At 43.4% G+C, this 18,624-nt stretch overlaps 1 protein-coding gene and 1 non-coding gene across 8 annotated transcripts in view; one reads left to right on the forward strand and one right to left on the reverse strand.

Annotated features, from left to right (window-relative positions):
• Positions 1-10,741: 10,741 nt before the first annotated feature.
• Patj (PATJ crumbs cell polarity complex component) overlaps positions 10,742-18,624 on the reverse strand; it is a 342,906-nt gene continuing 335,023 nt past the window's right edge. For 6 of the 7 annotated variants that reach the window (XM_048815262.1, XM_048815263.1, XM_048815259.1 and 3 more), the window contains 2 exons: positions 16,410-16,533; positions 10,742-12,883 (listed from right to left, as the gene is read on the reverse strand). In XM_048815262.1, the coding sequence (XP_048671219.1) occupies positions 12,737-12,883; positions 16,410-16,533 (271 nt within the window). In that variant the 3' untranslated portion in view covers positions 10,742-12,736. The remainder of the gene's footprint in view (positions 12,884-16,409; positions 16,534-18,624) is intronic. The other variant, XM_015484922.2, reaches the window with a different exon arrangement.
• Trnaa-agc lies at positions 13,042-13,113 on the forward strand. Its single transcript has one exon. It is a non-coding gene; the product is annotated as a tRNA-Ala (tRNA).

Genomic DNA, 18,624 nt, shown 5'->3' on the forward strand with positions numbered 1-18,624 from the left:
GAGTGCTTGCCTCACATGAACAAGGCCATGGGTTTGATCCCTAGCACCACACACACACACACACACACACACACACACACACAAAAGAGGGTGCTGAGTGTAGAGGAACAAGGCGTTTTGCACAGATATGGCTGCTGCATACCCACAACTACTTACCTCTTCCTCAGCATTGGTGCCAAGGTGGTGGCTCTGCTTCCAGCCCTATGGATGCCAGGACTCAAATAGGAACTAGGAAAAACTGGTGGGGAGGGATCACTAGGGACCCTGTGGAGCCATCTGCACTTGCCCTGGGTCTAGAAGCCTCTTCTTTTTCCAGGGCTGGAGGCCAGAAATTCTACAGAGACCCACCTCTTCTCACCCTGACTCTGCAGCCCAAGTAGAACAAGATTAGAGATTTCCTTTGGGGACTTGGTACTATTCCAGCCTAGAGGACGGGTCCTTATGAGGTAATCTTTCTCTAAACAAGAGGCTTCTGTGGAGATGAATGGCTGTTTTCACCTGTGATAAAAGAGTCTTTCTGGGGCTGGGGTGCAGCTCAGGGGCAGGATATGTGTTTAGCACTCAGGTAGCCCTGAGTTGAATCCCCAGCACATCCCACCCAGACACCCACAGTCTTTCCAGTTCTCTGTCATCACAATTTCTGGGGGGCCCTCTTCTGGATTTAGGCAGGGAGATCAAGCAATGTCTTTTGAACAAGATTTCCATCTTTATAGCCACACATGAAATCAGGTAAATGGAAAATCTGTGCCATCTTCTGGTCATGATGATGTGACATTTTCTGTAGACTTCTGGTTCTTCAATTATTAGATGCAGGGTTCCCTCTGCTTTTCCAGTTGCTAAATCTGAGGTTCTTTGTAATTTGGTGTGTGTGTGTGTGTGTGTGTGTGTGTATGCGCGCGTGCATGTGTGCGCGCACTGTCAATGAAGAATCACCTGAGGAAGTAGGTTAAAATGCAGATTATACGTGTTGGTACTAGATAAAACCCAGGGAACTCTACCACTGAGCTGCACCTCCCTTTTAATTTATTTATTTCGAGACAAGGTCCCTATAAATTGCTGGCCTGAACCTGCAATCCTCCTGCCTTTGCTTCCTGAGTTGCTGGAATTACAGGAGTGTGCCATCACGCTAGGTGAGATTCTGATGTCTAAATGTGCACCTGCTCCTATCCAGGATGCTAAAAGGAACTGTATATGGAACACACTCTGAGAAGAAAAAAAAAAAAAGATACCGTTAGGGCTGAGGGTGTAGATCAGTGGTAGAGTAGTAGTAGGCTTGCCTATCATGCCCAAGACCCTGGGTTTAATTCCTAGCAACAAAATCTATCAATCAATAACCATCCCAAAACAACAACCACAAAACAATGCTAAGGCCAAACCTTCATTGCTTTAAAGGGCAAATCTGACTAAAACTCCCCACATGAAGACACCTCAGTGACCCCGTCATGCCAGGGGTGAATTGCAGGCTCCTCATGAGGACCCACTTCTCACATCTCATGCTGGAGGCACATATGACTTTGGGTGGTTTGAGGAACCTTCTCTTCTCAAATGCTGCTGTTTTCCAGGGACACCATGTGGAAGCACACCCCCATCACTTCTCTGGCCACCTGGTTAACTCCTACTGCTCTGCAGCCTCTGCAGGTGGCTCCCCTGACCATTGCTCCATTTGTATTGCTCCATTGTCCTGCTTCTTTGTATTCCAGGATCCTCTCTAGTAGCATTGTCTTCCTCTCCTGCAATCCCTGTTTCCCATCTGTCTCCCCAGATGACTCAGCAAGCTAAGCCCAGGAAATGGGTCTTATTCAGTTTTGTATCCCTTGAAATTGACACATAGTCAACCTGTAATAAATAACTTAAGGCAGGAAAAAATTGTGTTGTACCTCCTATGTGTTTTTAGTTTTTTTAGGGGGGAGCACTGAGGATTGAATCCAGGGAAACTTTACCACTGAGCCACCTCCCCAGGCCTTTTTATTCTGAGNGGTACTGGGTATTGAACTCAGGGGCACTCGGCCACTGAGCCAAGTCCCCAGCCCTATTTTGTGTTTTAGAGACAGGGTCTCACAGAGCTGCTTGGCGCCTGGCTGTTGCTGAGACTGGCTTTGAACTCCTGATTCTCCTTTCTCAACCTGCAGAGTCTCAGGGATTACAGCCATGCCCCACAGTGCCCCACAGGAGTCTCTGGATTTTAAAGATCAGTTTTAATTACTGTTCAATTGTTAGTATTGGGGATCGTATCCTGGGGCACTTTACCAATGAGCTACATCCCCAGTCTTCTCTTTCTCCCTCTCCTCCTCTCCCCCTCCTCATCCTTCTCTCCCTCCTCCTCCTCCTCCTCTCCTCCTCCTCCTCCTCAGTGCACCTACAACTGCACTTAGTGCTTTAAATATACAATAAAATAAAAAGTTCTTTCAGGTCTTGGAAGGGGACAGGAGAAGCGTGGGGATGGGGACACCTGAGGACTGAAATCCATGCCCAAGCCCTGAAGCCTCACGTTTATACCTTACTGCTCAGTGTCAAGGGCCAAACGGACCCAAATGGCTAATGGAAAAAATGCAGACTGGAAAGCAATGGATCCCGGTCAGAGGCAGGAACAAAGTCCCACAAGTATGAGGATCATGTCTGTTAGGTGCAGGACAGGCTGAACTAAGTTGTCTGCAGGGCATGCCAAACAAAGTCAATTGCAGGGTGACCTGGCCACTCAACCCTCCTCTGTCTAGTTCTTTATCACCTATTTGCTTCAAGTCCAAATGCTCAAGCCCCCGCTCAAGGCTGAACACTTAATCCCCCTTGTGCCAACAATGCAGCTTGCAGACCCAGAGATTTGAGCTATAAAAACTCCCTCCTGCTGGGCCCCTCTCTCTCTTGCGCTCGCGCTCTCTCTCTCTCTCTCTCTCTCTCTCTCTCTCTCTCGTCTGTCTCTGTCTCCCTCTCTTGCTTTCGCTCTCCCTTTCTTCTCTCGCTTCTCTCTCTCTTTTTCTCCTCTTTTGCACTGCTGCAATAAAGATCTCTTGGTCACTTGAGTGTTGTGATCACTTTCCTTTCAATGTCCACCTTCCTGTACTGTCTGTTAACGACCTGGCTAGGGGAGGGGGAGGCTTGGCGGCAGAGGCGGTGGAGAAGCGTCTCTTTACAGCCGGGGCTCCGGGGCCATTCCTTTCTCTTCTCTGAGTTCTTTTACTACACGTGTGTGCTGCCCTCCTACCTCTTCCCTCCTTTTGAGGACTCAGCTAAAAGCACTTTTTTTTTTTTCTACCGCTGGAGGGTTAGATTCCAGAGACCCAGAATCGCAGCGCCTCTCTTGCGCCCCCGCGCGGCCATATGAAGCGTCTATGGCTGCAGTTGGTGATGACACCCCAGCTGGAGGTCCTTGAAGAAGTTTGTGGGGATTTGTGGCCCCTGGGCTCGACTCTACCCTGTGAAGGTGCTTGAACTGGCACCCTCAGTTCTGCATGTCTTCTCCCAAAGGCCCCCCTCCTCATACCTGATTGGATAGAAAATACTGTTGCAATTGCCTGGGACTGAAGCCTTTAAGCCAAGCGTTTGATGGAGGTTCTAAAACAGTAATTTCCAATTCTGGCTGCACTTGAGAATCCTCTGAGGAGCTTAAAGAAAACAAAACAAAAATTCTGTATCTCTTCCTCTCTCTAGATCCCATTTGAGTAGTCTGGGTTGTAGCCTGGCATGGGAATTTAAAATATCCCCAGGTGATTTTAATGCATAGCAGAGGCTATGAATCACTGTCCTGCCAGGTGTGGTGGCATAGGCTCCAGCTACTTGGAAGCTGAAGCAAGAGGATCACAAGTTCAAGGTTAACCTAAACAACTTAGTGACACCCTATCTCAAAAAAAAAAAAAAAAGGTCTGGGGGTTTAGCTCAGTGGTAGAGATCTTGCTTAGCATACATGAGCTCCTGGGTTCAATACCCAGTACCGGGGAAAAAAATATCAAAAACCATCTGCCTTAAACAAACAGTGTGGGTAGCTTGCTGGGCTTTCTGGATAGGTGGGGGCTGTATGTTGTTCCTGCTGCTAATAAATGTTGATATAGTTGCAGACTCAATGTGATGCTTGCTCTCCAGAGTGACATACCTCCACTAGGAAGGCCATGACTAGGGTTTACCTGTGTTCCTATCTGCTTCTATAACTGATGTCCACTGGCATTTCTCAAAAAGAACTTGGCAATTGTGAATGGCCACAGACTGAAAGTAGAAAGGGCAACGAGGGCCTAATGTACTCAAACTTAGGTGATCATCAGAACACCTGTTGACACTTGTCTGTTAACGACCTGGTTGGGGGGGTCGGCTTGGTGGCAGGGGCGGTCGAGAAGCCTCTCTTTACAGCCGGGGATCCGGGGCTATTCCTTTCTCCTCTCCGTGTACTTTTATTGCATGAGTGTGCTGCCCTCCCTCTCCCCTCCTTTCCAGTTCCCATTCTAGAGGTTCTGACCCAGTTGTTCCAAAGTAGAACATACATGTACTTGTCTCCCAATGACACTGATGATGGTGGTCCATGCTATGTCTGGAGAACTGCCGTCAGTGCTCAGGGATAGTGCTCACAAAGGCCTATGGTGAGAGAGCTCAGCTTGTCCTGGGTTGTGTTTTGTGAGTCAAGAGTTAACCTACTGCTGGAGACTTCCATGGAAGTGAAATCATGGAGGGCCCCTCAACTATGCTGTGTTTAGACATTGCCCCAAGTGCCTGACAAGCCACCTGATTAGTATCTAAGGGTATATGGGATCCCTGGGTGGAGGGATGGCCAAGGCCAGGTCTCCAGCTATCTGCTCTGGGCTTCTGGGGAGGTAGAAGCAGTGATCAGAGCTGCCCAACAGCTGTGGATACTAGAGGGGCAGGGATTGAATGGGGGTTGAATATAAGAATACACAATTCTTCCATGGTTACCTAAGGCAAGGCCATTCCTCAGGGAATCTGCTCAAGGTTCCATGATGTTGTGGGAGAGTTAATTTGATGTGTCAACTTGGAGGGTGTTTTTGGATGAGATTTTCCTTTAAATCAATGGACTTCTATTGCCTTCCATAATGTAGATGGTCCTTCTCCAACCAGTTTAAGGCCTCAATAGAACAAAAAAGAGTACTTTGGCCAGTTGCAGTGGCCCACATCTGTAATACCAGTGATTTGGGAGGCAGAGGCATGAGGATCGCAAGTTCAATTGCAGCCTCAGCAACTTAGTGAGGAACTAAGCAACTTAGTCCACTTAGTAAAACCCTGTATCAAATTCGCTCTCCTCCCCCTACACATAGTCTTACTATTCTGGTTGACTTTAATATCTAAGTATAAATAAGCTATAAAATTGGTGGAGAAATATGGTGCAAAAAGTTTCAGTTATTTAGAAAGTTTAAAAGACAATGGTATAAGAAAAGGAGATGTTTGGAGAACCACTCTCCCATGTCCCAGTGTCTCCCTGCATCCCAGTGATGGCGGCTGGATCCCGCTGAGTGATGCGCTCTTTTCTCTGGGTCTTCTGGCCACAGCAGCTTCCACACGTGGCGATCCAGGGGGACCTGGAAGAGATTTTATCCTCTCGCTGGCCTCACAGGAGTATCCCATGTCCACTCTCCAGAACCTCCAATCTTTCCACACCTTTGCTGATGCAACTAAGAGTTCTGACTTACTCTAGGCAGGGACTGAGGATGACTTTCTTATTGGAATCCAGCAACCCACAGCAGGAAGGGCATTGCAGGTAATTAGGGCAAAAAGAAACCATTTGGCAGTGTCTTTCGAAGGTCAGTGTTTTCAAGAAAGAGCAGCTTAAGGCTCATGGATTCTAAAATGAAACTAAACACCTAAATATGTGGAGAATTCCTCCTCCTTCTCCTTGAACCTAAACACCTGAATATGTGGAAAATTTCTTCTTCTTCTTCTTCTTCTTTCCTCCTCCTCCTCCTTCTTACCAGAGATTGAACCCAAGTTGCTTATGCACTGAGTCACATCCCCAGCCTTTTTTTATATTTTATTTTGACAGGGTCTCTGNATATTTTATTTTTTCAGTGCTAGGGATTGAACCCAGGACCTGGCACCTGCTAGGAAGTGCTTTACCACTGAGATAACATCCTAGCCCAAACTTTACCCTAAATTAAAGGCTACACTAGAGCCAACATAAGAAAGCTTTAAAGCAAAAACTTGAAAGGACCAAACTGATTGCAAGTAACTTAACTGCATGTAAGAATAGTCTGATGCTATTTAAAGGAATATAATTATAGCAGCCTACAATATACATTTTGTGATGCTTGGCACTCAGCAGGAAAATACCAGGCATGCAAAGAAGAAAAGTAAAAGTAAGGTCAATCCATAATCAGAAAATAAAACCAACAGAAATCAAACAACAGAAGCAGACCGATTTTTTTTTTTTTTTTTTTTTGGTACTGGGGTTTGAACACAGGGGTGCTTTAGTCCTTTTTACTCTTTGAGACAGGGTCTTGCTAAGTTGCTGAGGCCAGCCTTGAACATGGCGATCCTCCTGCCTCATTCTCACTAGTGGTTGGGATTACAGGCATGTACCATGTATGATCAAGTACATAAAACAGAGGCCAGGTATGGCCTACAGACCAAATTTGGCTCACTGTTTTGTAGTTTTATGGAACACAGCCAAGCTCATTCATCTACGTATTGTCTAACCTTCTTCCTACGGTGCTACAGTAGCAAATTTGAATAGTTGCGCCAAAGACTCCAAACTCCTATTAGATATTTATTATCAGGTTTTTTTACTCTAAGTTTGCTGGCATAAAGGAAAATGTGAAAATGATGAGGAAGGAAATGGAAGATATAAAAGAAATGACCCCAGGGTACAGAGGGTGTAGTTCAGCGGTAGAGTTGCTTGCGCAGTATTGCTCAAGACCCTGGCTTTGATCCCCAACATTGCAAAACAAACAGAAATACCCCAGACAAAAAACTAACAATACTGCCAGGTGTGGTGATGCATATCTGTAATCCCAGCGGCTCGGGAGGCTGAGGCAGGAGGATCGCAAATTCACTGCCAGCCTCAGCAAAAGTGAGGTACTAAGCAACTCAGTGAGACCCTCTAAATAAAAAAACAAAATAGGGTTGGGGATGTGGCTCAGTGGTCAAGTGTGTGTTCAGAGAGCTCAGTCCCCAGTACCACACCCTCAAAAGAAAAAGAAAAACCCAAAACTAACAACCCTCCACCCCATGCCAACAGATGGAACATACAGTATTTGAAAAGTACATATGGAATCCAGATAAAGATGAATCTGATCTCACCTGTTTTCAAAGCTGATCATGGGACTCAAGAGGCTGACTTCTTTGACAGTGACAGGGAATGAAGAAAGGAAGACGTGCTGTTGGGATTCCACCTGGGTTAAAGGCTTGCTTTGTTCCTTGGGAGTAGGCCTATGGAGTTGATGGCATGGCTGAGGGTGGAAGTCCTGGTTCAGTTTTTTGTTTTTTTTTTCTTGTGGCACTGGGGATTCTACCCAGGGCTTGCTCATGCTAAGTAAGTGCTCTACCACTGAGCTACGTCTCTTCTATACCCTATCCTACCCTGTCTTTACAGGGTCTTGCTAAATTGCTCATTGCCGGGTTTCTGCTCACGCGACTAAAAGGCTCAGGGGTCACTCCAGTTCAACTGGGCTGCATGAAATAACCACACAAGAGACACAAATACCTTTTTCTTTGGGGTCACTGTGACAGCTCCTCTGACCTTAAGGGTCCACAGGAAGAGAGAGAGCAAGAGCACACGCTGACCCTTTTATTGAGAAGCTATTCAAATGAAGCAAGGGGCCAGGTTTCAGGGGGCTGAGTCTATCTTCTTGATGTCCACTGTCAGCAGGTTGACTGACACCTGGGTAGGCCACACCCAAGGACTCAGTAAGAGAAGGGGACATACACAAGGCACTTCCATGGAAGATTCTATCCTAAACAGGGCAAGGGGTTATATTACAAAGGAACAGGTGAGTGTAGCTTCACCCATGGGGCTGTAGCAAGACACACCCATGCACAAGACACCGACCCTCGAACCCAACAAGGGTGGGGAAAGCTCTGCCACATTTCTGAGACTGAGCGCCTCAGCACCCAGCCGGGGAGTGTGACCCAGTCACATGCAAGGTTGGTCCCCCACAGCCCATGTTGGCCTCTAACTTGTGATCCTCCTGCCTCAGCCTCCTGAGTAGCTGGGATTACAGCATGCTCCACTGTGCCTGGCTCTAATATATCACAGGATATGTTGTAAACTCTAGTTATGCTACTGTGCTACAGAACACCAGAACTAACTCATTCTCACTGCATTCTGGTACCAATTATTTGACTTCCCTATCCCTGCCCCGCTCCCTTTTCTGGTCTTTTTACTCTTTTCTTTGATGAGGTTGACTATTTTAGCTTTCACAAGTGAGTAGAACCATGTAGAGTTTAGTTTTCTGTCACTGCAACAAATTACCTGAGATAAACAACTTAAAACAAGGAAGGATTTTTTTTTGTGGGGGACTGAGGCTCATAGCTTCAGAGCTTTCAGTCCATGGTCACTTGGTGTTTTTGCTTTGGGCCTGTGGTGGCACAGTACATCACAGCAAGCACACATGACAGAGGTCTGTTAACCACATGGCAGTTGGGAAGTGAAAAGGGGATGGAGTTCCAATATCCCAAGGGGTTCAAGGACACGTTCTCGATAACCTAACTTTCCTCCAATATAACCCATTTAAAGGTTCCACCACCTCCCAATAGTGCCACAGCCTGGTGACCAAGCCTTTAACACATGGCCTTTGGGAGACATTTAAGATCCAAATTAACTGGGTGTGGAGGTGACACCTGTAATCCCAGCAATTCAGGAGGCAGAGGAAGAAGGGTAGAAAGTTTGAGGCCAGCCTTGGCAACTTAGCAAGACTTTACCTCAAAAGTAAAAAGGGCTGGAGATGAGGTTCATTGGTAGAGCACTCATGGGTTCAGTCCTGGTACTGCAAATACATACATACATACATACATACATACATACAGAAATTAAAAATCCAAGATATAATATAGTATTTTTATTCCTATGCCTGGTTTGTTTAAAATATCCTCCACTCTCATCTACATTGTTGCAAATGATAGAATTTCATTTTTTATTGCTGAATAATATTCCACTGTGCATATTTTTTCATTCATCCATTGATGGGCATCCATATGTTGGTCACTGTGAATAGTACTGCAATAAAAATGCAGTACTATTTTTTTTTTTGGGGGGGGGTACCGGGGATTGAACTCAGGGGCACTTGACCACTGAGCCATACCTCCAGCCTTGTTTTGAATTTTATTCAGAGACAGGGTCTCACTGAGTTGCTTAGTGCCTCACTATTGCTGAGTCTGGCTTTTTTTTTTTTTTTTTTGGTGGCACTGGGGATTGAATCCAGGACTTTGTGCATACGAGGAAAGCACTCTATCAATTGAGCTATATCCACAGCCCCCGAGGTTAGCTTTGAACTTGCGATCCTCCTGTCTCAGCCTTCTAAATCGCTGGGATTACAGGCCATGTGCATGCCACCACGCCTGGCGAAGCCATCTTTTTAACAGACTAATTTCATTTCCTTTGGAAATATACTCAGTAGCTGGATTACATGGTAGTTCTATTTTTAGTTTTTTGAGGTGATGCCATCCTGTTTTTTCATAATGGTTGTATTAATTTACATTCCCTCCAAAAATGTATAAGAGTTCCCCTTTCTTCACATTCTCACTAGCAAAACATACATAATTTTAAATGGTCAATACCAGGGCTGGGGATATAGCTCAGTGGTAGAGTGTTTGTCTAGCATGAGAAAGGCCCTGGGTTCAGCCCTTAATACTGTGGGAAAAAAAAAAAGAAGAAAGAAAAGAAAGAAAGAAAGGAAGGAAGGAAGGAAGGAAGGAAGGAAGGGTAATCACTGATTAAAACCACTAATTGCCAGCTAAGTGACTATTTTCAGGTCACCTTCATTAATGATACGCTTTTGCTAATACTTATATGACATTTACTATGAGCCAGGCACAGCACTAAGGTTCCACTTGGATTTTAATCATTACAGTGCTTGCCCCCACCTGCTTCTAATTGAAGAAACTGAAGCACAAAGTGATGAAATGACACGGACATGGTCATATACCTAGTGAGTGGGGATTCAAACTCAGGCAGTGTGAGGCCAAGACCTGACCTCTGAACTCCTGCACGGGCTCCTTCGTAAAGCACCTATTCTAAAGCAGGAAATACATGGGACACTATTAGTGGATTCCAGATTTTAACAGGACACTGGAAAAACCCTGTGGAAATTTAAGTTCTTTTCTTTTCTTTTAGGGAACCAAAAACTGAAGAAAACACAAAATCAGATGCACAAACTTTTTCATTTATAAAAAGATTCTGCTCCTTAGTCAACTACATTTATTTAGAATCTTTAGAAACATCTCACACATGCATTTAGCAGTTTTATTTTCTAACTCCAATCAGTGATATCATCACTATAGTTAAATGACCCAAATGATGAGGCTGGAACAACATATGTGGCTCTAAGACCAATACTTTTATAAATTTCCATCTTCCTATCCTCTCACCTTGTCAGCAGGTTCTGATACAAAACCAAATCAAAACAGAACAATACAAATAAAACTTTTTTGGGAAGGCAATTATTTATTAGTGATGCAAACAGAGGCATAACCAAGTATGAGAAGGACTAGTTCCGCCAAGTTACAACAGCAACAAGTATCACAGTTCCTTTAAGAGGCTTTCAATAGTGTGACCCCAAAGGATAACGTGTAAAGAAACACAACAACCACGGGATTATTTAAAAATGTATATTTAATGGCTATTCCATCAAAATTAAGCAGAATTACATTTAAAAAGAATCATGTGCATATGTATCTATCTAAGGTGCATTTTCAAGTGTCATTGAGCTTCACTTCACTTTGGCTGCCTGAGGTGTTCTTACAGACATAGTTAAAACAGAACATTCTGAGGCTGGTGGCTTCTCATGCATTGGAAGGTGAGATCCTGGATATATGAGAAATTCGAAAAGCTGTGTATCATCTTGAAAAACTCAATACCAGTCATGAAATACATTTTCAAAAGAAAATTTAGGCACTCTATACTTTGGAATAGCCACAAAGTATTCCAACAAGAGTTAATGCACTTTGTGATTATACCTACTCAAAGATAATTTTCAATTAAAATCTATACTTATTTATTTTTGTGGTACTGGGAATTGAACCCAGGGTGCTCTACCACTGAGCTACATCCCAGTCCTTTTTTTTTTTTTTAATTTTGAGATAGGGGCTCACTAAGTTGGTGAGGCTGGCCTCAAACTTGCCATCCTCCTGCCTCAGCCCCCCAAGTGGCTGGGATTATAGGTATGCACCATGGCACCCAGCAAAATCTATATTTATTAATAAGATTTTAAATTAAAGGCCATTAAATTTTGGTAATTACTGTGAACAATTTGCAGCATTGTCTTATAGTTAAATAGTGCTGAACTACTTCTATTATTGACTCTGATATTTATCCTCATGGTAAGTTTTTATAGAAGACCCTAGAACATTCATTAAGAAGCATCTTCGCCCTTTTCCTGCTAATATGTCAACAAGAAGGCCCATAATCAACATTATAGGGATTATATTTTCTGCTGTACTTGCTTTCTTTGCATATCAAACTTCAGCAAAAGAGAGGCACCCTCGGGGCCAGGAAACATCAGCCAGGCGTTTTCTCCTGCTGGTTCCTAGGCTCACTTTGTTTGCTCAGTTATTAATGATGAAGCATGTAGTTCCACCTAGTTCCTACAGTCTGTGCTGTTGTGTGGGCTGGTATGGAGGTAAAGGGAGGATAATCCAACTAGCCATTGTACTTTGCACAAGGCCAAGGCCACCCAGAGCTCATCTGACTTGAGGCAAAACTTGGTGACCTCTGGGGCTTCTATCTCCTCATATGAAGACTGAGGGGTGTGGATGATGCTGCCTGAGACACCATTAACTCCAGATGAACTTCACAGACTAGAACCTGTTAGCATTGTTAGAACTCAGAACATGGAGGTTAATTGTTCTTGTCAAGAAGGAGCAATTGCTCAGTGGTGTGCACTTTTGTAGCTCAGAAAGCAATTAGAAAGCCTTTCAGAATCTTTAGGAGATTACAGTCTGCAAATTGACTCATCAAAATCACCAATGACTAACATGTAAAGTTTCATCCAGAGAAATGAATTTGAGACTTAGTTGACTATAAGTCATCCAGAAGAGAGTACAGTAATTTCCCTTTGGAGAATATGGGTCTTTCGTCATGGGGGAATTAATTTCACTGCTAATGTTTGCTGGCTTACTTGAAGAGACAATTAGCACAAGTAAATCATGAGTGAGATGACAAGTGGCTTAGCATTTGCTTCTGTTCATTACATGAGATCTGAGCTGCTATTAGGCATCTGTCTGAACAGGGCGGGGGGAGAGAAGGGGTAAGGAACAGGAGGCTGTTAACTCCAATTTCAACAAATATAATCAAAACCAGTTACTTCTAATTGGCAAACATTGATGTTACAGGCAAAACAGAAAAGACTTGTTCATTCAGACTTTAGAAATTAACTTCACCAGAGGTGACAGAAGCTGGGAAAAATCAGGCAGATGACTGTTGGTTTGGGAAAAATCACTTGGAACCTCAGCCTGTCTCCTGAGCAGAGAGAACGAGATGGTAAGAACATTGTAAATTTTACTTGAGGTGGCCTTTTATCTTCACCCTGAACTTCGTCTTCCTATGGATATTCTAAATAACAGCATCTGTCTTGTGATCAGGGCCTGTGGCTCACGACAGCACAGTTAAGGTTACAGTCCCTCTCTGGTGTTTTAGAATGGCGACAGCTTGCTCATGAGTGACACCTTCCAGGGTCTCACCATTAACAGCTAAAATCTGATCACCTCGCTTTAATCGGCCGTCATCTGCAGCTGCTCCCTACAAACAAGAAACATTCCAGTTTAATCCAGGGTGAAATGGTTTAATATTACATTAATATTAAAACCTCTAACTTGTGTCTGTGTGAAGGAGGAACTTAAAAAACTAAAGTTTTTTTTTTTCTAGGAAATATTTTAAATTAAGAAAAATGGGGGCTAGGAATATAGCTCAGTTGGTAGAGTGCTTGCCTAGCATGCACAAGGCCCTGGGTTCAATCCCCAGTACCACCAGAAAGAGAGAAATGTAGGATATATTGTTTGAATAATAGTGGGTGTATAGAAACTGTAGCTATGAATCATCTAAATAACATACCAATAGAAATGTACTGACACATTCCCTTTAATAGAGGTAGAACCTTATTTCAATACTTAGCATTAAATGTGATTGGATGTCATATCATGTCATATTCATGGAAACGTAATATACAAGAGAAGGCAGATAAAATTGAGTCTGGTGTTAGTCTTATTGCCAATACCATCTTCATGTAAGGTTCCCATTGCGTTATTAAGCCATCAGAACTGTCATCTGTCAAAAGCAAGTGTAGCCTTTAAATGGGTGAATTGCATGGTATGTGAATTATACCTCAATAAAGCTGTTATAGATATAAAAGTGTGGCATCTGTAAAACTTTGTAATCTATTCAAAAGCTTCAACTTCATATTTGATCATCTAAATAGGTTTTCAAATGACTACTTTTATTACATATCAGTCATGCCTGGCTCTTCAAAATGGAACAAAGAACAAAGCAAGTGAAACGTGGATTTTTTTTTTTCATTCTAAAACTGAGTATCTAAAAATGCTGTGATATTACTAGAAATGTTCTACATTAGAGTAAGGGAATAAACGACCTAGAAAATAATTTATAGGGGGCTTTCTCTTTCTGTTGGGATAACTGTTAAAGTTCCTTGAAAATCAGGGCCAAAAGTCCTCTACTGGAGGCCAAAGTGCTGGGGAAACAAGGGCCACGGGCACCGAGCCCTGGCCAGAGTCCATCAGAAACTGAGCCAGGAGGCTCTTGTGCTCCACGGCAGCATGGAGGGCCAGTGGTGCTCAGGCAATTTTCTAGAACTTCTAAACAACAAAAAGGGTAGAAAATTCTTGTATGAATTGTACAATAAAGAATATTCAAACCAGGTCTACACTAGGGTAGAGGAATACCAAAATTAAATAATTTGCAGATTCATTCAAATTCTTTAAGAAAGTAAAGTGTCAGTGGCATTAAAGTAAAGACAGGATCCCATACGTGACTTCAGGGAATAAAATCAGAATTACTAGACAATTCAAAATTACTTTGGGGGAGTCAGATGAACCCATAATTCTAGCTATTTAAGAAGCTGAGGCAGGATGATCATAAACCCAATGTCAGCCTGGGTGACCATTGGGAAAAAATTTTTCTTTTGCTAGTTTTTGGTTTAATTCTCTATAGAAAACTTTAAAATTCAGACATATTGGTTTAGTGTAACAAAAAAAGGAAAGAAAAAAAAATTTTTTTCAGCACAAGAGATCAAACCCAGGCCCTCTTGCATGCTAGGCAAGTGCTCCACCACTGAGTTACATCCCTAGGCCTCATTTTTTGGGGGGAGGCAGGGAGGGTACCCAGGGCGCTCCACCACTGACCTACATCCCCAGTCCTTTTTATTTTTTATTTTGAGACAGGGCCTTGCTGAGTTACCCATGCTGACCTGGAACTTGTGCTCCTCCTGCCTCAGCCTCCTGAGTTGCTGGGATTACAGATGTGCCACTGCCTGTGGGGCTCTCTGAAAAGGTCATCCTGTGTGAGCTTCAATCCATTCATTAAACCCACTAGTCTTGTCCTATCGATGGCGGTTGCTTTTAAAAGCACACCAGCAACACACAGCTATTTCATGATCAGCTGTGTATGCTGGTGATCTGGCTTCCTGTCCCACTGGCCTCTGTGAACATGCAGATAGGTACAGTGGGAACAGTCTGATGCACTCACTTTGGACTAACTAGCCCTGTCTCTGGACCATGGCTGATGTGGCCACAGTGAGCCGGTGATGAGGAACACCCTGGAGGGCCTCCATGGAGGACAAGGTGGGTGGCAGGACTTGCCAAATCATGGGGGGCCGAGCTCACTCTGTAGCCATCCCACTACCTTTATAGCTGACTCTTTCAAAAGCAAAGTATCACAATGACCACATAAGAAGAATGGTCATGCCTCCTGCAGTGTTAAGCATGTCTTAGGGGAAGGATGGTCAGTGTGTGATTTAACTACTGTAGGTGTCAGCAGGTGGGGTGTCACTGTTATCCACAATGTTTCTGAGCTGCCTTCTCTCTCCACTTTCACCCACCTGCAGTTCAACAGTGTGTGTTTGGGAATAATAATAATAATAATATGCCTTCTTAACAGGTACCCCAGCAGGATGAAACAGATGGGGATATCTGCAGCTGCCCAGTGTGGTCCAGAAGCAAATGCTAAATGACTTAAGGGTTTATATTAGGCCTCAGGCAGGCCTAATTAAAAGGTGATGCTCTGCACATATAAAACAAGTTTATATTTAATGCATAATATAACTTTCTAGAAAGAGACCAGATCGACCTTAAGATAAAGATTTCTGCTTTTGAACACCTTTATTTGTGTGTGTGTGTGTGTGTGTGTGTGTGTTATGGGGACTGAACCCAGGGAAGCTCTACCACTGAAAATAAAACAGTCAGACAACTGGATCAATTCATAAACAAATGATTGTGATAAAACCCACGAGACAAAGGCTGCAATATCAACACCAAACACTTTTCAGAGATCTTCAAACTTAACAGATTCCAGTGTAAAAACTCTAAGTTAAAAATAGTGACTCTAAGAGCTTTCTAGAAGCAGCAGTAGTAGTGGACATCTCAGCCTCTTACTAATTAACTAGGATTTTTGGAAGTAGTTTAATGCCTGAAAAACATGGTATTCCCCAGAATTAGTCTAACATGTTACCTCTTTGGCAAAGTTGTGGACCAAAGAAACCACGCAGATCTAAAGCATCCTGAGGTTTTCTGTGATGCGCCGCGATTTATATTCTTACACTGATCTGAGGCTTGTAGAGAGCTTTCTGCCTCAGACCTTTGGTGGCTGACACATTTCTCTTTCTTCTTCTCTCTCTCTCTTTCTTTCTCCAGCACTGGGGATGGAACTTGGGGTCTTTCTAGTACTGAGCTGGCCATGGTATCTTTTCTTTAAAGACAATGCAAAATCTTTTTTCTAATCTAGACCCCTAGACCAATACTCCAGGGCCAGCTTCTAAAGAATGTGGTGCCACTCCCTAAACTGTTGCTGAAAGAAGACACTCCTTAAAGTCTGTGAGCAAATCCTGTGAGAGAATCCGAAGAAAATTCTCTTGACTCTATTACTGTAAAATATCTTTTCTCTCACTGGTGTAGAGATTTCTTATAAAACTCACAGGAACTAGGCAGACATGCACACATCACGGGTAACCCAAAGTAAAGCAACACAAAGCACTTTAAAAAAATTCTCACCTAGTTTTGATTAAAAAAAAAAAGTACAGTAAAAAGGAAAAAAATACCTTTGCAAATATAGTCTTGACATAAATTGGCAGGTCTCCATGGGGACTTCCATAACCCCCTACAATACTAAACCCCAATCCTTCAGAGCCTTTCTCCAAAGTAATAATCTTAGGTGGAGGTGTTCTGAAAGCACAATGCATGCTGTTTAATTCGAGAATAGGTACGGAGAGGGAATTTCATTTTAATGGACGAGCACAGATTTGAGAGAGACTTTCATACTGCGAAGCTATGAAGGTAAGTTTACCATATCATAATATTAACAATCTGGAAACTAATTTTTAAATTTCCCATGACATGCCAACTCATCAATAATATTCTTTTTTTTTTTTTTTTTGATACAAGGGATTAATTTAGGGGCACTAGGCCACTGAGCCACATCCCCAGCCCTATTTTGTATTTTATTTAGAGACAGGGTCTCATTGAGTTGCTTAATGCCGTGCCAATTGCTGAGGCTGGCTTTGAACTCACGATCCTCCTCTCAAGCTGCTGGGATTACAGGCATGTGCCACCACGCCCGGATAACAATATTCTTGATGGCTTAGGGTTTCTCTTGCATAAAATCCACTGTTTTCTAATTAGAAACAAAGTCATGATGCTGAAATTGTCCAAGCACAAGCACCCCTCCCCCCATGCTTGGTTTTAAACTCTTAAATGCACTGTTTAGAGCTGAAGGGAACTATCTTGAATGTGCATGGCACAGAGAGGGAGAGTGTCTCATCAGCGAGGTGGGAGACTGCTGTCCTCAGGTGGCCTCATGTCTATAACAGGTAATGGCAGCCTGTTAGCTCAGGAAACTACTGCCCCTTCCTGCCTGCGTGCCCTGGGCACACCTGTCCCACTACTTCCGCCTAGGGTAGGAACTTTCATCTCAAAACACACCTCCAATGGAAGGCCCTCCTACTGCCTCAAGGGGATGAGTTCCATCTGCTCCCTTTGCTTTTGGTTCAAATTTCCAGGATGGTCCTCATTGTGCCATATTGCAATTACGTATCCGTCTTGTTTGTTTTCGTACTGGTGATTGAACCCAGGAGTACTTTACCACAAAACTACATTCCCATTGCTTTTTATTTAATTTTAAGACAAGGTCTCATTAAGTTGCTAAGGGTCTCTCTAAGTTGCTGAGGCTGGTCTCAAACTTGCAGTCCTCCTGCCTCGGCCTCCTGAGTTGCTGGGATGACAGGTGTGTGCCTTATGTGGCCCTCTTTCTCCTCTACCTGGTGTCAACTCTTCATCTCAGTCACCTGAGTACACCAATATGCTATATTTTGCTTGTCACAAACTCAGGATCATGACCATGTAGATGAGAACTAATGTCCAGGACAGAAGAGAGAAACCCAAATGAATCAAAACGGATAAAGAATCTGTTTCAAATGCACAATTTAGGTTTTCAAAGCTTCGACCAGTGTGGAAGTCTTTTCTCTCAGAAACAACACAGCTAACAATTAAATTATCTTTGTAGGCTCCAATAATTTAATCTAAACTCAGGTGATACTAATTTCTTATTCCCAAATGCTATTGTTCAAAGAGTAAGAACCTAAAGAATTCTGGTATCTCAGGCCCTATGATTTTTTTTTCTTAATTTTTGTAGTTGTAGATGGACAACATACCTTTATTTTATTTGTTTATTTTTATGTGGTGCTGAGGATCAAACCCAGTGCCTCACATGTGCTATTGAGGCAAGCACTCTGCCATAAGCCCCCGCCCCGCTATGATCTTATCGATGGTGGATGGTTCACTTTTTTTTTTGTATTAGAGATTGAACCCAGGAATGCATCACTGAGCTACATCCCTGGCGCTTTCCACTTTTTTATTTTGAGACAGTGTCTCACTAAGTGCTGAGGCAAGCCTTAAACTTTGATCCTCTTGCCTCAGCCTCCCGAGTAGCTGAGATTACAGGTATGTACCACTACACCTGGCTTGGAGGTTCACAATTGATAGGGGAAGCATCATTTGTTTTGTGGCAGCATGAATGTCTGAGAGGCAGAGTCAACTGATGTAAACTCAGCCATTCATGTATTCGGAGAAACTTGTAAAAATGGAATATAAGTGACCTTAGAATATTCGGTTCTGTCTGATTTAGAATATTCTTCCCTCTCTCCCTCCTCAGTTCTGCGTGGCTTGTTTTGGGGCTGACTTTCAGCTAGTTCCCTCTGCTGCCAGTTATTGATGTAGTCATGGTCTGAAGCAGGCATCCGCAGTAATTGCCATATAAAC

This window comes from Marmota marmota, unplaced genomic scaffold (genome assembly GCF_001458135.2).
Source record: "Marmota marmota marmota unplaced genomic scaffold, marMar, whole genome shotgun sequence".
Classification (NCBI taxonomy): Eukaryota; Metazoa; Chordata; class Mammalia; order Rodentia; family Sciuridae; genus Marmota; species Marmota marmota.